The sequence below is a fragment of the Osmia bicornis genome, chromosome 11, assembly GCF_907164935.1.
Source record: "Osmia bicornis bicornis chromosome 11, iOsmBic2.1, whole genome shotgun sequence".
NCBI lineage: Eukaryota > Metazoa > Arthropoda > Insecta > Hymenoptera > Megachilidae > Osmia > Osmia bicornis.
The window spans coordinates 9,169,379-9,194,725 of NC_060226.1; the positions used below are offsets into that span (position 1 = coordinate 9,169,379).

At 34.7% G+C, this 25,347-nt stretch overlaps 7 protein-coding genes and 1 long non-coding RNA gene across 16 annotated transcripts; 5 read left to right on the plus strand and 3 right to left on the minus strand.

The window, feature by feature from the left end:
• The first annotated feature begins 19 nt into the window (after positions 1-19).
• LOC114878798 (arginyl-tRNA--protein transferase 1) lies at positions 20-3,235 on the plus strand. Of its 3 annotated transcripts, XM_029193003.2 has the most exons (9): positions 20-321; positions 486-612; positions 700-833; positions 898-1,331; positions 1,559-1,720; positions 1,966-2,121; positions 2,260-2,432; positions 2,505-2,766; positions 2,858-3,235. In XM_029193003.2, the coding sequence occupies exons 1-9, from the start codon at positions 225-227 to the stop codon at positions 3,008-3,010; spliced, it is 1,698 nt and encodes a 565-aa protein (XP_029048836.1). In that variant the 5' UTR covers positions 20-224; the 3' UTR covers positions 3,011-3,235. The 3 variants fall into 3 exon arrangements, with proteins under 3 accessions (XP_029048836.1, XP_029048839.1, XP_029048840.1); XM_029193006.2 differs by lacking the exon at positions 1,966-2,121; XM_029193007.2 differs by lacking the exon at positions 1,559-1,720 and having other exon boundaries at positions 21-321.
• A 137-nt stretch (positions 3,236-3,372) lies between these two features.
• Positions 3,373-11,870, minus strand: LOC114878799 (sialin-like). 4 transcript variants are annotated; one of them, XM_029193009.2, is made up of 5 exons: positions 11,599-11,870; positions 5,647-6,478; positions 5,243-5,562; positions 4,912-5,156; positions 3,373-3,888 (listed from the first exon to the last, which is right to left on the minus strand). In XM_029193009.2, the coding sequence occupies exons 1-5, from the start codon at positions 11,645-11,647 to the stop codon at positions 3,733-3,735; spliced, it is 1,602 nt and encodes a 533-aa protein (XP_029048842.1). In that variant the 5' UTR covers positions 11,648-11,870; the 3' UTR covers positions 3,373-3,732. The 4 variants fall into 4 exon arrangements, with proteins under 4 accessions (XP_029048842.1, XP_029048843.1, XP_029048846.1 ...); XM_029193010.2 differs by lacking the exon at positions 11,599-11,870 and adding an exon at positions 7,710-7,798; XM_029193013.2 differs by lacking the exon at positions 11,599-11,870 and adding an exon at positions 6,793-6,889.
• On the plus strand, positions 7,831-15,077 carry LOC114878797 (2-hydroxyacyl-CoA lyase 1). 4 transcript variants are annotated; one of them, XM_046287933.1, is made up of 17 exons: positions 7,831-7,920; positions 8,919-9,041; positions 9,134-9,340; positions 9,415-9,605; positions 9,981-10,140; positions 10,200-10,400; positions 10,598-10,912; positions 12,201-12,342; positions 12,533-12,617; positions 13,055-13,236; positions 13,310-13,486; positions 13,546-13,973; positions 14,060-14,135; positions 14,251-14,488; positions 14,553-14,660; positions 14,727-14,850; positions 14,923-15,077. In XM_046287933.1, the coding sequence occupies exons 7-17, from the start codon at positions 10,868-10,870 to the stop codon at positions 15,016-15,018; spliced, it is 1,701 nt and encodes a 566-aa protein (XP_046143889.1). In that variant the 5' UTR covers positions 7,831-7,920; positions 8,919-9,041; positions 9,134-9,340; positions 9,415-9,605; positions 9,981-10,140; positions 10,200-10,400; positions 10,598-10,867; the 3' UTR covers positions 15,019-15,077. The 4 variants fall into 4 exon arrangements, with proteins under 4 accessions (XP_046143889.1, XP_029048831.1, XP_046143890.1 ...); XM_029192998.2 differs by having other exon boundaries at positions 9,981-10,400; XM_046287934.1 differs by having other exon boundaries at positions 9,134-9,605; positions 9,981-10,400.
• On the minus strand, positions 14,994-15,699 carry LOC114878802. Its single transcript, XM_029193016.1, has 2 exons — positions 15,459-15,699; positions 14,994-15,391 (listed from the first exon to the last, which is right to left on the minus strand). Exons 1-2 carry the CDS (start codon positions 15,557-15,559, stop codon positions 15,157-15,159), a joined length of 336 nt encoding a protein of 111 aa, XP_029048849.1. The 5' UTR covers positions 15,560-15,699; the 3' UTR covers positions 14,994-15,156.
• Positions 15,700-16,050: 351 nt separating this feature from the next.
• LOC114878861 (FAS-associated factor 2) lies at positions 16,051-20,337 on the plus strand. Its single transcript, XM_029193137.2, has 9 exons — positions 16,051-16,221; positions 16,380-16,870; positions 16,948-17,028; positions 17,340-17,565; positions 17,644-17,830; positions 17,909-18,082; positions 18,160-18,255; positions 18,322-18,634; positions 18,710-20,337. Exons 2-9 carry the CDS (start codon positions 16,808-16,810, stop codon positions 18,872-18,874), a joined length of 1,305 nt encoding a protein of 434 aa, XP_029048970.1. The 5' UTR covers positions 16,051-16,221; positions 16,380-16,807; the 3' UTR covers positions 18,875-20,337.
• On the minus strand, positions 16,977-17,409 carry LOC114878868. Its single transcript, XR_003789811.2, has 3 exons — positions 17,318-17,409; positions 17,165-17,217; positions 16,977-17,064 (listed from the first exon to the last, which is right to left on the minus strand). It is a non-coding gene; the product is annotated as an uncharacterized LOC114878868 (long non-coding RNA).
• A 243-nt stretch (positions 20,338-20,580) lies between the features above and the next one.
• On the plus strand, positions 20,581-22,169 carry LOC114878794. Its single transcript, XM_029192995.2, has 4 exons — positions 20,581-21,310; positions 21,394-21,692; positions 21,783-22,023; positions 22,088-22,169. Exons 1-4 carry the CDS (start codon positions 21,240-21,242, stop codon positions 22,167-22,169), a joined length of 693 nt encoding a protein of 230 aa, XP_029048828.1. The 5' UTR covers positions 20,581-21,239.
• A 422-nt stretch (positions 22,170-22,591) lies between these two features.
• Positions 22,592-24,920, plus strand: LOC114878858 (jerky protein homolog-like). Its single transcript, XM_029193132.2, has 3 exons — positions 22,592-23,442; positions 23,533-24,585; positions 24,681-24,920. The coding sequence occupies exons 1-3, from the start codon at positions 23,115-23,117 to the stop codon at positions 24,845-24,847; spliced, it is 1,548 nt and encodes a 515-aa protein (XP_029048965.1). The 5' UTR covers positions 22,592-23,114; the 3' UTR covers positions 24,848-24,920.
• The last annotated feature ends 427 nt before the right edge of the window (positions 24,921-25,347 follow it).

Sequence of the window (25,347 nt, forward strand, 5' to 3'; positions counted from 1 at the left end):
TTTTAGCCTCGTCATTCAAAATTGAAACAAGATGGCAGTACACAATGTCATTTCCTGTTTAGTGGGTTAAATTTGTAAATACGTAGTGGTATTGTTGGAGTGATTAATATAGAAAGTTATCTTTTATTAACAAACAGTTCAGGCGATTACACTTCGGTTTTCAATGATTACGTCAATGTTATTAACATAATAGTAGAAAAAGTAAATAAAACAAAGGAAAAAAAATGGCGAAACAGTCGTACAGTATTGTTGAATATTATGCTGAACAAGAGAAATATAGTTGTGGCTATTGCAAAAGTCCTAATACAAATTTCAGTCATGGCAAGTATAGTAATCAGAGATTCTACTTTATCATATCTTTATTAAATTACATATGTTCCTCTATTTCTATTAATAGGTTATGTACCTCTCTTGACAGTTTGGTATATATATATACATATACTTTTCATACTGTTATGTTAACTTTACCATTTAATATATTTTAGGTATGGGAACACATATATTGACCGTTCAAGATTATCAAAGTTTAATAGATAGAGGTTGGAGAAGATGCGGTTCTTATTGTTACAAGCCAACCATGGATCAAACGTGTTGCCCAATGTATACCATCAGGTAATAAAGTGCAATAATTTTTAACTGCTATCATGATACTAATGAATCTAATTATGAATATACTAAGTTCCATATTGTTGGCTATAGGTGTGAAGCATTACAATTTAAGATTTCTAAGTCACAAAAGAAAGTCTTGAAAAGAATGGCTAAGTTCTTAAGAAATGAATTGCAAAAAGATGATACTATGGATACTGGTGAAGAGGATCACTGTGATAATATAGGTACAAATAATCAGAGTTCCAATGCATCCTCAAAACATACATTTCTAACATGAATCTATTGTAGATATTGGAGAAATTCCTAATCATAGTAGACATTTTCTAAGAGCACAAGAAAGTGCTTCTGATATGAATGTGAAATTTGTAAATGATGAAGTGAATGCAAGATTACAACCTACTGTATTGGACAAGGAAAAAAAAGCTTGCGATTTGGAAACTCAACAGAAAACTTCAGAAAGCATACCTGTTACATCGTCGAGTCATAAAAATGAGACCGATGGAACATCTCAAAGCTTACAGTCTGTAGAAATGAATGCTGCTAGACCGCCGTGCATGAAAGCGAAAGCTTTACGTAAACAACGCAAACAAAATAAATTATTGGCACAAGGAAAAACTCAAGAAGAAATAGATGCTATGTTTAAAGAAAATAAACAAGAAAACCATACTAAAAGTTTAGAGAAATTGTTTGAAGAAATGTGTAATGGAACTAATAGATTGCAGGTAGGATTTGTAACGATTATTTCAAGTATCTCGATAACCGTTGCATGTAATAAGTTGGTCCTTCTTTCTCCAATTTGTCCGATGCTAAAAATTAAGTTAACATGTAACAAGAAAGTGCAGAAAGAAAATTTTAGTACTTTGTACTTGTATGATTATTCAATTCAATTACAATATTTTGTTTGATTATTATTGGGATACAGTTATGTTAAATTTACAAATTTTAATAGCTGAAACTAGTTAGAGTTTCGCCAAAGAGCCCTGGATACATAGAAACATCAAAACAGTCTTATGAAACATATAAAAAATATCAAACAACAATTCACGGGGTTCCAGCAGAAAAGGTTGTAGAGAAGCAATATATGAGAATTCTTGTGGAATCACCTTTACAGGTAATTTTACAATTCATATGATTTTATACATTGTCAGAATTGGTAAAATATTATTTGCTGCTTCTACCCATAAGTGCATAATATCATACATAATTAATGCTACATTGAAAACGTAAAATGATACACGATTGGAGCAAAGTGGACCTTCTTACTATGTGTTATGTTTTCTATTGTCAGCGTGTTGATTGTTATATATGTAAATTCAAGAATTAATTTCTTACAAGTTATTTTTTTTGATTCATCAGATAAAATTGGTGAGAACAATGTCCGACGAATTTATTAGCACTCTTGAAGTAAGTGCAAATGTTTATAAAAAATACCAAATGATTGTCCATGGAGATCCGCCAGAAGAATTGGATATAGAATCGTTTTTTAATTTTATTGTAAAAAGTCCTCTGCAGGTACACTTTGCATTAATGCTAAAACGTTTTAAATATTATGTATGATATTACCGTAACATTCTTTATTAGATGTTGTTTACCTTTTATATATAATTTCGTTGCTTTGTACAAAGATAATATACAAATATAATTTTGAAGTCATGGACACCAGAGAATGGACCACCCGGTGGATATGGCTCTTTTCACGAACAATACTGGTTAGATAATGAATTAATTGCTGTTGGAGTGATAGATATTTTACCTTCTTGTGTCTCAAGTGTTTACTTCTTTTATGATCCAGCATACTCGTTCCTCTCTCTTGGAACATTTAGGTCGGTATCTAAATTTTTACACGTTGATATTTAATTTTTCTGTAATATCTATATCGTTACATCTATCCGTAGTTCTCTTCGAGAGGTTTATTTAACGAGACAATTAAATAAAGTTGCGCCAGATTTAAAATATTACTACATGGGATTTTATATACACTCTTGTCCCAAGATGCGATACAAAGCACGAATGAGGCCGTCAAAATTATTGTGTCCTGAAACTTATGGGTGGTTTGATATAGAACCTTGCCTACTGAAATTAGATAAGCAAAAATATTGCAGGTTGAACGATGACATTGATGCTATCGACGAAGATGGTGTCGTCGATGTTCGTAAGGTATTAAAATAAACTTTGCTTTATAGATTCTTACTATGACAAATATTTGTATTTTTCTTTTCTCTATTAAGAGATCTTGTTTTCATTTTAGGTATTAATTTTGTATCGTCGAGCTGCAATGCCGTATCAAATATATAAAAGGCAATCCCAACGTGTCAGACAAGAAGAAGAAAACGAAATTAAAGAATATGCTAGTTTGGTTGGGATGAAGTGCGCGCAAAGATTGTTGCTTTATCGCTGCTAGGCGGTAGGTCAGTGAAAGATTTCAATTTGTATATTTACTTTTACTTTTTTTTAATAGAGAACAGTCGTTTATTTTACGGAAAGACGAAGCACTGAAAAGTATTGTTATAAAATGACATTAACCAGTAAGTAAAATTAAAATTAAAATTAGCAACTGCAAATAAAGTATTTGTGATGATAAAATGTATAGCGAATTAATAAAATACTTTTCAATTAACAATGAAAATCTGTTTGCTGCTGTGCATACGTTCTGCAATATTTGTTTCTTCTAATAAGCAAAAACGCATCCTTAAAATTCAATTCTTTTTTCCTTTTTCCGTTTCATTGTATGCCACATCATACGAATCAGTAAACAGAATTCAATTTAATTTAAACACGTTTATTTAATAACGAAACATTTGCATCACACATTTTTTTAAAACATCTTAAGTTATATAGAATATAGAAAAACCTCCATTTGGTATACAAAATAGATCACTTGAGATTACAACAATTTCATAATCTAAAACATGTACATGTCAGTAGATTTATAAAATATTTACAATACTATTCGTCATCACGATACTTCGTTACACTCGGCAACGTTTCGTAACATTTAATAATATAAACACAGCTCTTGTCAAAGTTAAAAATCAACTCACAATTTCATCTTTCCTGTCTAATTATTTTCACTTCACAACTCAGTATAGCACGTCGATGTCTTTAAAAAACGTCAGGAAACAGCTACTCCCTTCCTTCTTCTTGACGACGTTGCCGGTCAGCTCGAACTTCGTTCCAACTTTGGATGTTCCCGCTGCCGCCGAATATGAAGATGATCATACAAACGATACACACTGCAGCACCGATCCAGAATAACGTTTGCCATCTTTCGATAGCATGCTAGAAGACGCAACAAAATCTTATACACGATTAATCAACAGCAAGTTCCCGAAAGGGACGACTCTTTAAGATACTTCACAACAGCTAGAAACAGCGTATACATGTAAAGCCACATAAATTGCAAATAACATCGATGATACACGTACCCGTACACCTGGTATTGCTGTTAAGATGATCACTAAGAAGCATTAGGGTAAAAAAAAAAAAACAGTGCATATGAATACTGCGTATGCAAGTGGATTACGGATGATGCGACTTGTAGGTACGTCTCGTACTATAAGCTGGATGATATAGAGACGAGTAAGTACCCACAAATCGTCACCACCACGAAAGAGTGTCTGGATGAATGTGAATAGGATAAGCATAGCGAGGCCTTCTTCTGTTCCACTTAAATACAACTTTTTTAGCGCGTTCAATCCACGGATATTGACATTGTAATTAGTACTTCGTGCATCTGGATGACAAGAATTACAGGATACCAAGAAGTGTATATTATCGCTTCGACTCGTTGCATCCTCTCTCCTTCCAACGTGTGCAAAAATTGTCGAGAGAGAAAGATTGCAATTTTATCATATACATATTCTTATATTCCACATACACGAATTGCATAAAGAGAAAAGAGAAGAACGAAGCAAAGCTGTCTGTGTGTGACGAGGTGAAATTCTAGGTGCTATTAGGTCGGTGAAATTTTTTTCAATCGTTTAGATGATTCATTTTGGATGCATCGCACACACAATTCCCCAGTACTGCCCGTACTATGAGTTACGCAACAGAGTACAAGGCTGAACTGAGGTCTCGAATATGCCAAGAGCAGCTTTAAGCGTAACGAGACAGTAACAGGATATTCGCTTCTAATATCACAACGATGAATGTACAAATGAACAAACAAAAAAATTACATAATTCATGCAAGTAATTCGACAAACGTTTGCGATAAGCGGGTACAAAGCAAAGCTGATAAAGCACAAGATTACACAGCGAAGCACACGAGCGACGAGATAAAAAGAGAAAGGACGACACTTACCCCGTGTTTCCCTGCTATTTCTTCCACCATCGGTGAAATAATCATACCGGATGTTCCGCCGATCGTGTTTATGATACCGTACAGGAATCCAGCAAAGTTTGGTGACAAATCTTGATTGTTGGACAAATTGGAGATACTCGCTGCACCGTTGAAACCCAGCGCTAGCACCAGAAACACGTTTGCGAGAACGAATCTGCATCCAACGTAGCCGACTAGTATCAGGAAGATTCCTGGTATGAGATGAGCTATGAAAACACCATAAAGAAGAAGAAATTTTAGAGAAGACTATTGTGAAATACTCGAACAAGGGAGAACTTGTTAAGATAATTACAGAACACCGTTGCGCCTTTGCGAAGAACAGTAACAGATACGATTTGTTTTTTCTTAAGCGTGTCCCCGCCCCAGCTAAAGACGAACCCGAGGAACATCCTTCCTGCCCAAGGCAAACCAGCGGCCAGGCCTCCCTTTGACAATTGGAATCCCAGAGCGTTCGTCAGGTACAACATCATCGCGTTCTGATAGAAGAACAGCAAGAACATATTGCCAAAGTGGCAGAAGATCAAACTGATGAACGGCACCGACGTGAAGATCTCTTTGATCGGTGTCTCTGCCAGCGAAGGTTTTTCAGTCCTCACTGTACCCGCTTGGGAGCTGAATAACGAATGAAAAAGTTTGGTAAACTACTCGCAAACTTGTCTTACATTCTAATCAATAATTTGATTAACATTCACTTACTTAACGATGAACTGTTTCTCTTCTTCCGAGATCCCAGGATGTTCCGCGGGCGTGTCGTACGTGAGTATAAACCAGAAGAATATCCAGACGAACATCAACAAGGACGGAATGTACCAGCCGTTCTCCCAGTTCATCTTCTCGGCGATACCAGCGACCATGGGGTAGGTGAAGACGGTACCAAAAGTACCACCGAGTAGGGACCAAACGAAACGAGCCCTCTCGTCAGGCGGTGCCCATTTGGCGACCAAAGTGTGGCAAGCCGGAAATGTCACTCCTCCGGTGACACCGATTATTATCCTGGTGAATAGTAAAACTCCCCAGTGCAGTTGAGCTAGGATAGGACTTATCAGTGACACTATAGCAGCTACCACAGAAGTCCAGAGTATCGCTTTCTTCGCTCCCCATCGCATAGCCATCAGACCACCCAGGAAATTTCCAGGAACGTTTCCGTAGCTGTACGCTGCTATCAGTTGACCACGGACCGAGGGACTCCAATCGAAAGGTTCGCCGCTGAACAGCGAGACGGGTCGTTTTGATGAATCTGTCTCCCTCTTTGTAATGTCCCTAGGTAAACGAATTTTGTCCACGGAATCTTGAGCCGCTTTCAGTCTCTCCGCTAGAATGTGATCTTCCAGATATGCCCCCGGGTCCAGCCAGGAGAGCGCTCGTCGTACACGAGACGGATCATCGGAGCAAGCACCTCCTGTGGTATTGCCGGGCAGAGCTTTGATCATCGGAACCGCCAGGATTGGCATCTGCAAACGACACATGTAGTTCGTCCAACAGGCTGTGAACATCATCAGGCAGATCAGCACTCGGGTCGGGATCCATCCTGCGAAAGAAGAATGAAAAATAATCTAGTTTAGTTGAGTCGTTTAGACGGCGAATCGGGTCAAAGTATATCAAGGTTGGCTTTTATCACGGCTCGTAACTTGCGGCTTACTTAAGCATTTCCATATCTTAGCATCCGGGTCGTTGAAAAGCCCTCCCCCGCAGTCCTGAAAGGATCTGATAATGAACATTGGGAATCGAGGAAAATATTGTTTGAGACCGCGACCGGATTTCCCTGAATGTTAATTTGCAAAAATAATGCGACAGGTTACCATGCCAACTATGATTGTTTAATGTTCGCCAACGATTGCTTACCCTTACAACTTATCATCTTTATGCGGCTAGTTTCAATTTTTCAACTACTCGGTTGACAAGAAAAAACTGATTATAAACATTCAATCATATCGTTGGAGAACTATATTAACCGAGTTAATATATGATAAAAAATTATATTTATTATAAATATTATACAAGATAAAAAGTGTTCTATAAATAGGTTTCCTTGCGCGCCTATACTCTCTTGCACAATTTTTAACTTTCCTCCAACGTTCGTTACTCCTAGCGTGCGAGGACGTAGTCTGTCTTTCAAAGAAAGTTCTCGACCACTTTCCAACCATTTCACGTTGTATTTACAAACTATTTTTGTGCCGTATGCTATTATTTACAAACATCCCTGTCGCCTCGATCACCAATCAAACTTCTGTTTCCCTAAGCTTTTGCGATAAAACCGTTTGCCAGCCGTTACAGAAACCAATCTACAAATCGATTTTAGAAGGGAACAGATAACTGGTAATATAACATTTAAATAACAAAAATGTTGTTCTAGAATGATGCAAGATCAAGCATTCTAATGTATCTCTATCAATTAGTATAGATAGTTACTGTATTTCAATTTGTATAGGACCCGATGGCTACAACAGGACATTAAAGATTCTTCAGGAAGAAAATTAGCCAAGTGTGATCAGCATGTAACAAGGTTAAATAACGGGCGTGATTCGAAAACTATGCCGGCAAGTCTGTAAACTATGCGAATAGACATGAATTTTAACAACCATTGAAACTTGAAGACTTCTTTTTAAAATTATTCAAGTTTTAAAAAAAGAAGAGGAAGAAGAGGTAATAACTAACCAGTTGTGTAAACTATAGGGCGACGAGTATAAATTTTGCTTTTTATAAACATTGAATTGACAGGAAAAAAAATGAGAAAATTATAAACACCATGTTTCACTCACGTGGAAAGAACTTCTTGTAAATCTGCTTGTACATTTTTCAGCGAGGAATTCCTGGATCACGCACGAAAACTGAACGCGTTCCTTCTGCACGTCTTCTTCAGAACATTTTTCAAGGGAAACTAAACTATCGAACACGACACAAACCCGAATCTCTGCAAGGAGTGACTGATGACATCCGTTGGGCAAGCCTGGCTATTTAAGCAGTCGGCAGGTGAGAGTAAGTGGGGAAACCAGGTACATCCCTTCCTCGGGATAAGAAGAAAGGACATCGAAAGTTTTGGGGGATCGGGCAAACCACCCCTGCTACCTCTATCTTAGAATTTCGCCAGAGAATATCGGAACTGTACTGCAATTCTTAGCTTAAACTGTAGAAACTAGACGAAAAGAACGTTGTTTCACTGTTTACAGCGAAGAAAATTTTGCTATTTTCAATTTTACTTAATTGCTGTTTCAAAATTCTATATAAAATAGCGATCTGAGCTTAAATTTCCAATTATAATTTTTAATAATTATACCGTGTTAGCTTTTGAGCGAACAATACACTGTAGAAAATAGCAAAATTAAATTACAATATTTTACTATTCATGAATGCGTATAAATCGAGTGATCTATAAAAGCAGAAAAACTAAACGCGAATCATTCGCTACGAGCGTGGGTGTTCCGTTGTGATTTGACATCGTAGAATAGCGACTTCCTTAATTTTCAACAATTTACCGTGTTGTTACGTAAATCCACGGTGTTTACGGGTTTGCGCCACGAATTCGTTGTGGTCGCAACGCAATACCATCGTCAAATTATTGTAACATCAACGAAACGCATCTTTCTCGTTGGAGAATTCAGGGTATCGCTCGATTGTTTACGTACACGGACAAGCTGTGTGTAATTAGTCAGAGGATAATGTTCGTAAATGCTTTACTGGTTTTCTGGTCCTTTGTTTGTATCGAGTTTCATCCAGGAATACCATTCGAACTCGACTCGAATTCGCGGCACACTAGTGCGCTCGATGTTATGCAAATCTTTCATTGTCTTTGATGTGTAGCGGTAAACTTTCGTCCGTCGATAATCAATGTGCAATTACCCGATAACGCGTTTTCTTCACTGACAATAATCGATGTAGATGATGTTTATTTTACTTCAAACGCGAGGACAAATGCGATGTGTACGTGAAAGACGAGTAATCGTGTAACTGAATAATTCTTATTGTTTCAGATAACAAATACGACAGAACCATCAGTCTCTGATAATTCTATTATTCTGAAAATATACTTTCAATAGAAGAACATGGAAGAGAAGGATTCATTGATATTATTTATTTTAAAATATTTAACGAGCGTAAGAAAAGTTAAAGCATTATCTTGATCATTTTACAAATACTGATACCCGTAATTGCTAACATCCCATAATAATTTTGTTTCTATGTTTAGGTTAAAAAAAAAAAACCGAGTGCGATATTCGAGCCGAAGAGTTGCGTAATTCAACGTGGAAGGTTTTCATCGTACGCTTGGACGAACAGCGTGTAGCTAATATCGAAGAAAAAAATATATAATTTGAAGCATCGTGTTTCGGCAAAGACTTCCAAAAGCTTTCTTCAAATATTGCACGCACATTAAAGTGCTTTCAAATGTCCCCAGGTACTGGCAACTTTCTCTAAATTGCACCGACAGTCGAATTCAGTGAAAAATAATTATACACTTTTAACCGTTAGGTCTTCTTATCCGTTTGGGCCATTATGTACCCTTCGACAATAAACACCGCGAGCATTTCCTGGCAAAATCCCTCGGCTTAAATGTAAGTTAACGTGGCCGGCGTTGAACCGCGCCTTCGATGCGCCCATCTACCTGAGCGTACTTTCAACTTCGTCTAAGGTCACCGGACAAGTAAATGACCAATTTGCAGGTAAAAAATGCTCGTCGCCTTCCAAATAACAGTAATTCACACTGCAACAGTTCGCGTTTAATGTATATCTAGTTTTAAAATTTTAAATAAACAGATAAGTTGTTATCTACAGGGTGAACCAATAACAATTTCTATTTGAAATAGCTTTTAATTTATTGGTTTTGCAGGGACATTTTAACTATAACTTAAATCGATAACAAAATTATAGCTGGTAATTAAAAATTTAATTGTCGGTAAAGTAGACGCTCCGTCTAACATATCAGATAGAACAAAAGGTTGCATAATTGGTTCATGCTTAATTTGACGTCTATAATTGCATATAAGTGTTAGGTAGTTAATTAATTCAGTAGTTGATGATTTCACGGCTTGTTGCAGAATTGAAACGCCTGTGAAATGCGAATACGATCCGACACGCGTGACTGCATGCTACAGGGGCAAATTTTCGGTAGAAGACTGTTGGAGAATGAAGGAAACGATGAAAACGAGTTTCCAAATTTACAGAATAATGGTTTCGCACCGCGTTGCCGTGCTTCAGGTACCTCTAAGTCATAATTTAAGGACCCGTTATCCTTTTCGCAACAGGGTATTTTGCAGGTAGACGGTGTTATTGAAAGAGCCGGAGGGCCAAAATTGACCTGGCTAAACACTGACGTGTCCTCGAGTGCAAGGCAAAGCGTATGTCTCTGCATTTATTAGATACACGTCAGATTTGTCAATTATTCTTAATCACGTGCTGAAATTCCATACGTGATTGAGTACACTGTTGTAATGCCGGTTACATCATTAAAAAAAAAAGTAAGTACGTTGTTCCTATATTAAAAAATAGTGGATTTTAAGGATAAAGAAGAAGAAACGGCCTTCACCCGAAGCATCCTCTTGTACCCTTAAAATTGGAAGGAACACATTGGATGCTTGAATGATTATTAGCACTTGTTAATGAATAATTAATTATTTATGCTTGACCGAATTTTAAATACTTTTTCTTTTTTTAGAGATTCAAAAACTGATGATCGGATTTGAATATCTATTGTAAATTGAAAAATTTCCCCTTGACCCGTTGGATGAATTCTACAATTTATAAAAATATAATTTGCGGAAGGTCGAATGAAATTATTCGGGAATTACACGTTTTATTTTTTTATCGGATCCAAAGTTCAACGACGCTACGCTTCCAGTATACACCAGCTAAGCTGCAGTTGCTTCGAGTTGGTTGATAGTGCTGTCAGAAGCAATAACGTTTTGCGAGGAAATTTGATTTAAAAATGAAGAGCGGAAATCAAATAACTGCTGAGGCTCTGAAAGCTCAGGTACAAGATTGTTTTTTTATCATCTTTTTTTAATTTGCATTTTTGCTTTTTTTTTTACAAAATTAATGACATTTAGAGGTTATGTAATATACAAGTTGAACAAACAATATACCTTTTTAGTACTATTAAAATATTTGTCAGGCGCAGAGCGAAATATTTTTATTTTCTTCATTCATTATTTATTCCATTTTTGAATCAATTGCTTTCAGTTTCTTAATATTTAATTAAATTTCCATGAAAATATGATATCATTTATAGAATCTTTTTTTTTACAGGTTTATTTTGATTGTTATTATTGCAAATCGAGTCGGGATTTAAAAAAATTCCATACGGTTTTTAGGTCGATAGAGGATGATAATACGGCTATCGCAAGAAGAAAGATAACCGACTATAAGTTCAATAAAGTTGAATCAATTAACAAATAAGAACACTGTATTTACATAAACAACAACAATGAAATGTTTCCATTTAATTTTTATACGTAACAGAATTTAATTTAATTTAATTTAAATTGAAAAGGATATACGCGCGTATAAATGTGTCCTTTTTTGAAAATTAATAAGAACTTCTTCAATATTTATTAGGTACTTTACGTATTTTATTAATAGGAAAATTTGCACATAAATAATACAGAAAATTTTTATGAAAAATTAGAAACGTTTGTATTCGTTAAAAGTAATACTTACGTTTTGTAATTTGCGATAAAAGCGGAGTTCGCTCATCGCAACGGGGCATGCCGTTTTCGTTATAACTTCACTTAAATTCGAATCAGTTTCTCAATTTGTATACCGTTATCTTGATTCGTAAAAGCACGAATCATTTCGTTTTCTAAATCACAGTAAAGAAATATATGTTTTCACTGATACGTAGTAATTTTCTTAATGCCGACTGCACAAATAATGCAGTTATCCAGGAAACTTGTAAACGTTTGATATCGAATTCGAACGATTCAGCGTTTAAGCCTGAACAATTATTATTAGTCATTATCGAAAAATGTATTTATCGTCATTGAATGATGAAAGAAAAATTTATGTACAACAATTATTGTACATATTAAGTATTGTATATTTAATTTTTTCCTTTTACCGAGTTTATCGCTTGTAGTGACTACGTCAATCACAATACAGTGATAATACTTCTAAAAATGGTCCCGCTTATTGTTATGCGCATGTCATTAAGTTAACATTGTATTATTATACAAATTAATTTTACTGATATAACTATTCGCAGCTCTCAGTCGACTCGCAGGGAAACTGCAATAATAATTCTGTTAATTATTTTATTACAGGGCATCGAATATGTTTTTGGAATAATTGGACACCCCGTAATTGAGCTGTCCATGACCATACAGGCCCTGGGCATTCAGTATCTTGGATTTAGAAACGAACAGGCCGCATGCTACGCTGCACAAGCTTATGGCTACCTAACGAGTAAGCGGGAAAAAATTCGAGTTATAGTTACAAACGTGTGAACAAATTGTTACACGCAAAGGCGAGCATATTATTCGAGGAACGTAATTAAAATTTTTACTACAGCGCGCAACGATTTTTCTTACGCTACGTAAACACACTGTGATGACTTGGGATTAATTAAATTTTTTCTCTTTTTTTTTTTAATTAGGAAAACCAGCTGTAGTTTTATGTGTCTCTGGACCGGGCATGCTTCACGTTATAGGTGGTATGGCAAACGCTCAAGTGAATTGCTGGTGAGCAATGTGCACCTCTCTTTTTTTCTACCACAACAATGTTTCTATTCTGAATCTAGAAGTAAAATATATGTAATAGTAATCTATTTGTTATGAGAACACGTTGATGCAACACATAAGAATATTATTGTTATGGATTGTAGTTAATGCACTCACAGGATGCACACATATTTCACATCCCAAGAAAATGATTATCTTATGATCGATTGCGTAACTCAGTTCGTACTCATTGTGCCATATTATTAAAAAAAAAAAGATACACTGCATATAAGTTAGATAATGATTACATAAACGTATCACGTATCAATTGTGTTGAAAGATACAAGAACGTTACAGAGAAATTTGTAAAAATGGCAATAAAATTGAAATTTAAGAAAGGAAGAAAGAAATTTTCGATACCAGGTACTGTAATTTATGCGGTGCAAATTTTTACGCAGGCCAGTCATAGTAATCGGAGGATCGTGCGCTCAGGATCACGAGGGAGTTGGAGGTTTTCAAGAATGGCCACAGGTAGAAGCCGCTAAACCCTATTGTAAATATGCCGCCAGGCCACCATCTGCAGGGTTAATACCGCTTCACGTAGAAAAGGCTGTCCGGTTGTCCACTTACGGACGACCTGGTAGGTATACTTTGTAGCGACGATAAAAGTACAAAATACCATATACATAACTGTACGTTATGAATATTTCTAGGTGCTGCTTACTTGGATTTTCCAGCCAGCATATTGACCCAATCAGTCGACGAGGAAAAAATATTCAAAGTTACAGTTTGTCCACCGCCTCCGTTAATATTTCCTGATCGTAAATTAGTTGAACAGGCAGCTAGCTTGCTTATGCGAGCAAGAAAACCATTGTTAATTATTGGAAAAGGTAATTTATGTTATGATATTGGTAGAAAAATTTGATATTCATTCAAAATCATCTTTTAGGGGCTGCTTATGGTAGAGCAGAAAATGAGATCCGCAATCTAGTTTATTTAACAAATCTTCCTTTCCTTCCAATGCCAATGGGAAAGGGGGTTGTTCCAGACACCGATGAACGATGCGTTTCTAGCGCAAGAACTTCTGCGTTACAACAGAGCGACGTTATCTTATTATTAGGCGCCAGATTAAACTGGATGTTACATTTCGGTCGATCGCCTCGTTTTCAAACTGATGTTAAAATAATACAAATCGACTTGTGCCCAGAAGAATTGCATAATTCTGTTTCTTCCGCCATAGCAATTCAATCGGACATCTCAACAGCTGTGGATTGCCTTGTTACTGTTCTAAAAGAACGTAAATGGTCGATTGAAAGGAGCAATCCATGGTGGAAAGATCTTCTCGCTAAAGCGAACAAGAACAAAACGCTTGTTAATGTAAGAACTCTATTTAATTATCATAAACAAACGTGTAACGAATAATTTAAATCTTTGTTTCCATTTCTTTTTTTTTCTTTTTTCAGAGAATGTCGGCGGATGTTTCGGTACCCTTAAATTACTATGCTGTTTTTAAACATATACAAGATATGATTCCTCCTAGTTAGTAATTTCATATTTCCTGTTAAACAGCTCAATCAAATTTAACACTGTAGCAGAGGAAATAATGTTACTTTAAAAAATACTAATAGACACTTTTTTTATTTTTTATTCATAGATTCTATTATTTGCTCGGAAGGAGCCAATACGATGGATATTGGTAAAACAATTTTGTTAAATAACGAACCTCGCCATAGATTAGACGCTGCTACTTTTGGCACTATGGGTGTAGGTCTAGGTTTTGGCATAGCAGCTGCTCTTTACTGTAAGAATCATGCTCCTATGAAAAGAGTATTTTGCGTTGAGGGAGATAGTGCCTTTGGATTTTCAGGCATGGAAATTGAAACAATGTTCAGGTAATTGAAGCTAGTAAATATAACAATAATAAATTAATTTTTATAACAATTAACAATGTTTCAGGTATAAACTGCCTATTATTGTTATAATTGTGAATAATAATGGTATCGCTGGTGGATTAGACAGTGAAACATTTAGGCAGATACAGTCTTCGGGAGAGCCGACACAGGTGTAAGTTTTAGAAACACTAAAAGTACGCTTATAAAAGCGAGTAATTCTAAACGCATTAATTTTTAGAACACCACCAAATTCTCTAACATCTGAAACTCATTATGAAAAAATGATAGAAATGTTTGGGAAGAAAGGATATTTTTGTAGGACAGTGCAGGATATTCAACAAGCAATAAAATCATGCCTTCAGGTAAAATTAATATATGTTTAATGTATAGTATCTGTAAGAATTATTTTAATGGTATAATGATTTTTGTTACAGGTCAGTGATGCTCCAAGTTTGATAAACATTATGATCAATCCTCAGGCTGATCGTAAAGAACAAAAATTTAGTTGGTTAACAGAATCAAAGCTTTAAATTTATTCATTGTATAAAAAGGTATTGTTCACGAGTAATACAGATCAAATTTGTACATATTTTCTGTATTTTTCTACAAAATAATTATGTTGCTTCTTAAAAATATATACACAAAAGACCTAGTAATAAAATTTATAATTATACATCATTTAAACATTGCAATATCTTTTCTTGAAAGGCAGATGAAGAAAAGACATTTCCAAAATGAGGTAGTGCTTCATTATCTTCTTCATCATCATTTAAAAGGTTTTCAATTTTGCTTATGTTCATGTCTTTGGCCACTTTGGTCAATACTTCATTTGCATGAGTTACTCCTATATGGAGTTGTCCATTTTTCTTAGTAAGAACATTAATTGCATCAAGTTCACTTTTTCTGAAAGATAAAATAAATGCATTTCATTTAAATTGCAATTCTTTATTAAATTATAATTTTATCTTACATTTTGTGCGTTGTGTCATTAATAGAGAGTAGTGTTTTCCGAATTTCAGCTTTAATAGTAGTTTCGCTATGCTCATCATGTTTATCTGATCTCGAACTCATTATGCGCACATTGGTATTAAATGCAACAGGTGTATTTACACTCTCGATCACGCTCGGCGTCCCTCTCGGGAAAATGGCTGTCTAAATCAGCTGAGAAGAAAATGTTCCAACCCTTTAACTAAGGACTTTTTGTTTGGACAGTGGCGCCATCTATACGAAACTAGCGGAAACTATTTGCCGAATAGTCAACGAGTTACCGACTTACCGACAGTATCTACAAAGCGACACTAGCGCCATCTATTCGAAAGTGGCGGAAACTACTCGTCGAGTAGTTTCCGCGACTTTTTGATAGATGGCGCTAGTGTCGCCTTGACGAAACTGTCGGTAAGTCGGTAACTCGTTGACAGTTCGGCAAGTAGTTTCCGCTACTTTCGTATAGATGGCGCTGCATCCAAAATTAAAACCAGTTCCCTCCTGTATCGACGTCCGTAAACACACTGACACGTTTCATTTGCTTGAATAAGATATATTTTTATGGCAATCTTTTTAAAAATAAAAGTTTCTCAAACAGTTATTTTATTAATTTCTCGGTCTCGTGCCGATTTTGACTGATTTTTGAGAAATAGAATCAGTGAGTAAATCTGGGGTGTCTGGGATCCCCAAAATGATGCTCAAGAACAAAGACACGTCCAGTCTTTTTGATCTCTAGTCACTGTGCAAAGGTAAAAGGTTCAGAAATTATAGGCTGAGAATACATTTTGATATTTATTCCATTTACTTCGTGTACTTCAATAAATTGAAGATCCACTTGTACATACTTTATACAATCATTTGTTGTCTGTTTTTACATAAATTGTATGTTAATTAATTAATTTTATAGATTATTAGTTACCTGAAAAAGTAACGTTCCACCAATGGCAATACAGAATGACTGTTGACTATCGTTTCAATGCGTTTCACCAATGCACGCAGCTGACGTCACTTAAAATCGTACCGCATGAAATAGAACCTTGAAATTGTAAATTATCGTAAAAAGTCATGATATCGAAAACATTGAGTATAGAACAGAGTAACGAGAGAAAACGTGTCGCGATGATAATGAACCGAGGTCCATAAACCAAAAACCGCGAACGCTTGAGGTTAACCATTCTTTATATCACGCTCCAAATGCTTGTGCAGTTTGATCGTAATTTTGTTCGAGTGCCAGGCTTTTGTATCAGCTGATGAATTCAGAATCATTCTTTAGGACTGAGTGACTAAACGATCATCGAAAGTTTATCTAGTCTTTTGCTGACAAAATACGTTGATATGGCAGATTTCGCGTTGAACGAATTTAGCAGTGAACAGACTGAAAAAATCCTCCAGTTCCAGGTGAGAATCATTGTTTCATAATATTTTTACTGCCATGTCTGATGGTTCAAATTATAATATCATTCTGATCATTTTAGGATTTGACCGGTATAGAAGACCTGTCAATCTGCAGGGATGTTTTGCAAAGGCATAACTGGAATTTAGAAGTAGCTGTTCAGGTAGATCATTTTTCCTCTCTATTTTTTAAACCTGCCCTGAAATAGATCCATAAATGTATTTGTTTTGGAAAAACTGAAACAATATTTCTTAAGAATATGTTGATCGATTAAAGTATCAATAATATGTTATGGATACCCAAAGAATCCTTGGAGACCAGTATATGTTGCTTTTCATTGTTTATATAATATCTGTAAAAACATGTATTCATATTTTCATGTTTCTTTGTCTAATTAATTATTTATAATAAAACTACATGATTTTCATTTTTGATAAAAAAAAAAATGTTACCTTTTCTTTTTTATTTATTTAGGAACAATTAAATCTGTATGAAGGAAGACCATCAATGTATGCACAGGACTCAAGGTCAAGACCACCACAAGTTGTAGACGACAGCAATTCTAGAATATATTTTCATTATGCTGGAAGTTCTAGCGGTAGTGGTAGTTACCTGTGGTATATCTTTTCATTATGTTATGAAAGAGTAATCCGTATCCTACAATTACTTCTTTCAATATTTAGGAGAAATGTTAGACCTGGTAAATTTTTACTATTCTTCTGATCAATTATACAGAAGAATTTTTTGAAAAATATTAATGTATTAATCATACTTTAAGTATCTGCTGATCCAGTGGAAGATGTAATCAATTTCATTCAATCTTACGAAGAACGTTACGGTAGTAGTCATCCTGTTTTTTATCAAGGTTCATATAGTCAAGCTCTTTCTGATGCGAAACAAGAACTAAGATTTCTATTGGTATACTTGCATAAAGATGAAGCTCAGAATATTGATCAATGGTGCAGGTAATCTTGCAAGCATTTCCATATTTGTAATATATATTTTATACGAAGGAATAAGTGCACTTGTATTTTCATTTACAGGAACACATTAGGTAATGTAGAAGTTGTTCGGTACATAAATGTGCACACATTGTTTTGGGCATGTAACGTGCAATCAGGCGAAGGATACAAAGTGGCAGAAGCTCTTAAATCTGGTTCTTATCCTTTCCTGGCCATTATTGTTCTGAAAGATAACAGAATGACAATAGTTGGCCGGTACATGAATTCGTGCATTTTTATTTTATAATACTCATTTAATGTTAATATTAATCCTATATTTATTTATACCGTAGGATGGAAGGCACGCCATCTCCCACTGATTTAATATCTCGTCTGCAAACTATCATAGAACACAACGAAATTAATTTAATCCAAGCTCGCCAAGAAAGGTAAGAGAATATAGGTGTTTCTAAATAAGAGTTTCGAGTTAATTCCTGTTATTTGTTTCAACATAGAGCGGAACGTAGTGCCGCACAATCTTTGCGTGAACAACAAGATCAAGCCTACGAAGAATCGTTACGCGCGGATCAAGAAAAGGATCGCAGAAGAGAAGAAGAGCGAAGAGCGCGAGAAGAACAAGAAGCTAGAGAAAAGGAACAATTAAATGCACAAGAATTGGAAATTCAGCGTATTCGTCGCGAAAAAGAACTTACAATTCATAAAGTACCTCTCGAACCAGAGCCTACGAATTCTAATGCATGCCATCTTCAAATTAAACTCGGCGAAAGGACGATGAAGAGACGTTTCTTAATGTCTGACACGACAGAGGTATATATTATTCCTATTCTGCATTTATTAAACCTCAACTCAATCTAATGAATTACTTCTATCTCTTTTTTTAAGGATGTTTATCATTGGATATTTAGTCAACCGGATTCCCCAGTGAGTTTTGAAATAACAACAAGTTATCCGAAGAGAGTTCTATATCCGTGTAGAGAAATTTTAACATTATCGGCTGCTGGATTAACTCATAGAGAAGTTCTTCATGTTAATGATTTAGATGATTAACCTCTATTGATATTTCAGTACTGCATTCTTTGTGTTTAAGTATCATTCCATGGAAAAATGATACTGTCGTAAGAGACATTTATCAAAAAGATAATATATATATATATATATATATATATATATGTACATACATACATAAATATGTATGTATATATATTTGATACATTCGGGTATTTTATGTGAAGTGTAGTTCGATGACGGGAGTGCAGTTACGCGGCAGGTTTATGAAATACATTGGAGAAAAAGGAAATGAAAAATCGTCTAATTATATTGAATTTTCTGCACGAAAAAATAAACCGTGTCAGCTACAGGTACACTATCTATCGTGTACTACGAATGCAACACGTTCACTAAAATACACATTGAATCATAGAAAAGAGCAGATTTCATTGTAGAAACTAAAAAGAAACTTATATATAATACGACATTACAAAAGCTGTACACCAAACATTTATTATATTTGTCTTAATGCATTTTAGCTTAAAAGAATCTTTTAATAAGCTGACTAAAAAATGTAAGTACTTTATAAACTAGAGAAACAAAGAATGCATACGTTATAGTTAAAGCACAGATTTATTGTATTCGCACTTCGAAATCTCCTCAAATTCGAAACTAATCGTAATGTTATAAATCTGTACTTTAAATATAACTAATGAAACAGTTTCTAACAAGTGTTGGTTTCTTTTGCATTTTGCCGTCCTTACAATTCTGGTCAGTCTTATTAAAAATGATATTAGATACGATGGAAAAATAAATTCAATAGATTATCGATTAAATCTAATTATACTCGATGAACATTTTTGTATGAGGAAAGAAAAAGTAATTTAGCGATAACAGTTTACCTTTAGAGTATAATCCGATTCGTTTTGCATATGGTTATTTTATGAATGTGAACAGAACGGTGACTATTATTTTCTTTTATTAATAGATGTCTTTCAGTCTTCTAGAATCAAAGACTAAACTAAAACGTTATATTACGTGTTTTAAAGGTTTAGCTTTCTAAAAATTAAGTGCTTATTATTATAAGTTCAAGTAATTTCTGTTGCTTTTGTCTATGGGTTGTAAGGAAAACGTTTAATTTATATATGATATTATTGGTTTATAAATGTTGAAATATTGAAAAATACGTATTTATAATTTTCTGAGTATTTGAGTATATTCAAATGTTGATGGAATCAATATTTCTTTAGATGCTACGTTTTTTTCTGTACAAATAAAAAAGAGAACCGAGCAAGAGGAAAAACGTCACCTGCAAATTTGTATTGCTCTTTTATAGAATAATATAAAATATTCAAGAGCAATCCATAGCATTTATACATAATATACATATACACACGTATACATACCTATATAAATATGCATATATATAAATCGTTTGATAAAGCGAATAACAATAATCTGTGCGATGCATCAGATTTGTTAATCATTAAATGTAAACTTTTGTATACACGTTTTGTGATCTAGTTTTGATACTTGTTTATTTTCCTTTGGATACTCTTCTGTACATACATAAAAATGGATCAGACATTTAATGCCATCTTATATCTGATGTTGGGTATTGCTGTCTTTTTTTTGTTACAATTCAATGTTTAAATAAACATGTTTCAAACTAAACGTGTATCATTTATAAATATCTTATTACACCGTGAATAGTATTTTTAGTATCATTAATGCTACATCCTTTAAATGAAATTCTCATCTAAAATATACATGTTTACTGAACACCAATACCAAGCATCAGATATAAATATATTTGCTGAATAAAATGTAATTGAGTGGTTATCTGGAACAAATAATATAAATGCGTTGCAAATAGTTTTACACACGTGCAATAAAAGAACATTTCCTACAATACATAAGAAAAAAAAAAAAAAATAGAATTAAGACTGTACAAAAGAACATACGATTGTTGTACAAGGTAGAAAATAATTTTAAAAGTTACTTTTAATAACATTGAAAAGATACTGAATTCTACTATTCGTTTTACGAGTGATTACCAGACAAACTGATAAAATTTAAAACTAATAATATCATTTTGCTTGGAACATAAAATAATGCAACACCATATCTTCTAGTATGCCTGGTAGTATGAAGAAAAATTGAAAATGATATATTACTGCATAAACCATCTCAAAAGAGTTTATTCACTTGTGAGTAGTTGTAGGGCATTAGATGAATTTCAATTGAATTTTTTAGTAAATGAAACAAGTAAATTAATTTATCAATGTGTTTAAAATCATATTGCTTTTGTTCAAATTACTATAATAAATCTTAGAAGGCTGGATCGACTGTCGTTTGTCGAAAGCTGTAGTCAATTGACAAAATGATTCACTGAAGCATCATACTGCTTATAAACATATTAAAAATGTTTATTTATATGATAGCTCTGGTAGCTACATTATTCATTATTTTTGGACTGTTACACGCTAGGTGTTTGTAAGTGATACCTTTTTATTATAATTGTTAAAAAAAAAAAAAAAAATGAATTACCTTCCTGATGAAATGTGTATCTTGTCTAGAAATGATTGGCTGCAATCATCGATTCGCTTACCCTTCAACGTTTCCAGTAGACTAATACGGAGACCCGTGAATGAAATATCCTTGCAAAACGAAAGCCTGGAAAATAATTTAACATCTGAGAGACCGTTCCTTGTAACCAGTGAATGGGGAGAACACGACGGTATTTCTGTTACATTTAACAATGTAGAAAGGTTGCCAGACACGATTTTGGATGAACCTGGAATTAAATTAAGGAATCCACGATACAACTTTGAAAATATACCACCAATTGAAATGAAGAAAGATCCTGATCTGGCTGGTATAAAAAATATGATACTTTATAAATGACTATTATATCTCCAGTTAGGAGGGAAAAAAATTAATATCAAGCTATTATAATCTCTTGCAGTTACGAAAACACTGCAACTAGGGATAGCAAAGAATAACGCTATCGGAAAACAAGAGGCAAATGAGAATATATTTGAATCATTGAAAAATTCCATTGAGAAAACCGCTGCTAGTCAATCAGGCAGATTAAATACCAAACAAATATATAATTTAATCATGAAAGAGACTATGAAAGAAAGCGAAGCAAAACAAAAGTTAGTGGAAAGTTTTAGAAGCAAGCCAATTGAATCGCCGATTGAAATGTAAGATAATTGCATTGAAAATTTCAAGTAATTAAGTCGAAAATTTACTATATTTTATTTACAGACGGGATCATTTTGCATCGTCATCGTCAAAAGAAGAAGATGAAGATAATCTTAATAAATCAAAATCTAACGATACCATCTAGTATTAAAATATAATAAATTTTAAATAAAATTATAATGTAAAAGTATCAAAAATTATTCTCCGTTTCTTTTAATACCTAATAAATAAAATCTTAAAAGTATCTAATTAAATAGTATTTAATTAGAAGCGATAATGACATTAAATTACGACATCAAATGACTCTAAATATTTTCAGCGAAAATCACCTCTTTGGATTGAGAATACAGAAAATCAGAAGAGGTACGGAGACTTCCTCTCCCTGTACATATTACTGGCAGCAATTACTTCTTCAGTAACAGGAGCACAAAATGATAACGGAGGTAGCTCTTCTTCATAGAAAGATAACAATGATTCCAGCTCTTTCAATTATACATTCCTAAAGGAAAAGGTACTTTAGTAACAGGTATACATCATAAAAAGGAAGTAATGTAACGTACTCACAAAAGAATTCTTGCATATAGCGAATCTGAAGTTGCAAAATCAGTTGGCAGCCAAAGTATGTAGTACAGTTAGTGACAATTGGTCAATGGATTGCAATGGAACCTTACATAAAAAGGTTTAAGGTTTTGGATTATGTTAAACACCCTAAACGTTCAGAATACGACCATCTCATTCTTCAATTATACATATCGAGTCCGTGATGCCACTGCATTCAACGGAGCTGGCTCAATAATTCCCTGCCATGTAATTCTCTCTGTAGGAACGCCCCCTGCTCACACGCATTGCTCACCCACACGTGTGCACCCACTCTGTCAGCTACGTAGGCAACGAACGTGTACCTGTGTTGTATTCAACTGGCACGTACACAAAGGATTGCAAACAAAGCACGCATGCCGGTGACGCTCGATAATTCCCCGCTACTCGGGGAAAGACCCACCTCCAGAGCCCCGAGCGCAGGAAATTACCGAACGTCCTCCGTAGTTTCTTTCGAACCTTTGCGGAAAATACATCATCGCGTGCCTCGAAAATGGGATCGAACCAGCCGAGCACCAGCGGTACGAGCCCTACGAAACGTAAAGCGTACGCAACTTTGACGTTGCAGCAAAAGCTTGAAGTAGTGAAAGAAAAGGACGCAGGTGTTTCTACGAACGATATAGCTGTACGATACAACGTGGACGAGAGCACAGTGAGAAAATGGGTTCGAGATAGGAAAAAATTAGAAAAGTATAGCAGTTCGCCGTCGGAATTCAAACGTATACGACCGTCCCCCGTGGAGAAGGTGAACGAAGCGCTGACAATTTGGTTTCATCGTGAAAGAAGGCTGAAGAAAACAATTAGCGTTAATCGAGTGAAAGGTATTGGAAATATAAATTTTTCAATTAAAATAATTAAAAATATACCTTGCGATTTCTGAAATGTGTACTCTTGGAAATTCATTTTGTCAGCGAAAGCGCAAGAATTTTTCCAACGTTTCGGGGGTATGGAAACCTTCAAGGCGAGCGACGGATGGTTTCGTACCTGGAAAAAGAGAAATGGGATACGTTTATTAAATACATCCGACGAACAATTATCCGTAGACACAGATGTAGTTGCGAACTTTAAGACTCAATTACTGCAATTAGTAGAGGACGAGAAATTAACATCCCATCAAATATTTAACGCAAAGGAGACTGATCTATATTTTAAAATGACGCCGAACGAAAGCTTAGGACTTAAAACGGAATGCTTGATTTCGGATAACAGAAAAATTAAAGATAAAATAAGTGTAATGGCGTGTTGTAACGCAACGGGTTCGATGAAAATGCCGCTGTTAGTAATCGGTAAATATCAAAAACCGCGTTCCTTAAAAAACTTAGCACCGCGTCTGCTGCCCGTGAATTATACCAACCATCCAAATGCCGTGATGAACGCGGCTATTTTTGAAACATGGTTCAAGGACAATTTCGTGCCAAATGTTAGTAATTTTTTGAGATCCAAAGGATTATCAGAGAAAGCGATTTTACTCTTCGATGACACCAAGTTACATTCGTCGACAAATCCTTTAATCATTGACGGAATTAAAGCCGTATTTTTACCTGCAAATGTTACGTCACTTGTTCAACCGTTGGATCAAGGCATTATCGAGGCAATCAAGAATAGATATAAAGCAAAATTGTTAACGTTTATACTGAACGCTCAAGAACTTGGGGAGAATTACGATGATGCAATGAAATCGTTTAATATAAAGCATGCCGTTCAATTGATCAGTCAAGCTTGGGACGAGATAACCGAGAAAAATATTTCTAACTGTTGGAAGAATCTGTTAAACCTGCCTGTTGATCCGGCAGACAATTCTGAACAGATCACGTCCGAATCCATTCATCAAATTTCTAAACAGATCCGAAATCTCGAAAATATTGCATTAGACGAGGTTAATGAATGGATTCAGGCTGATTCGAAGAATCTAACCGACGAAGACATTATTCAAATTGTACAGTATGGCGACAATGTAAAGATCGGTATGTTAATATATATTTTGTACTTAAATTAAAGCTAAATGCGGTAACTTTCTACGATATAGACAAAATATATTTAGTTATTCTATTCGTTACAGAAATAGAAAATGATGATCTTACGGACGCTGAAATTTCTCCATCGAAAGCACTGGAAGCCGCAGACTGCTTGATCCTGTTTTGTGAGAAAACTGAAATCTCAATATCCGACATGAAAGTATTAAGAAGACTGAGACAACGGATAGCGAAACTTACGGAAAATGCTTAACGTGTTTTTCATATGAAATAATATGTATATTTTGTAATATATAAAGTAAAGTCCTTGATTATTTTTAACCTAACCTAATCTAAATGTATTTAAAATAAATCTTTTTAATTTGAATTCCCACCACCAAGGACGCTATGATACAATGCCAATTCAGTCGGTATAGCAGGATGCGATGTGAAAATGATATGGGGTCCTTACAGCCCCTGCGAGCTTCTCAAGTGGGAGATAAAAAAACAATGAACGATTGATTAATTCTATACCTCATTCTGAAGAGTCATTAAATACTAAATTTAACAATTATTTTTACATATACATTTTCTTTGTTAGTACTAATCATAGATCTGATTTCATATTTTATATATCTATATAGGTACTTATATGTATTGTATCTTCATACATATTTCAATTAATTCGCTATACACAGAATGTTTTGCACAAAATCGTGCAATAATGCTTTGTACAGTTGTAATCTTCTTGTAAAAACAGAAATATACACGTCT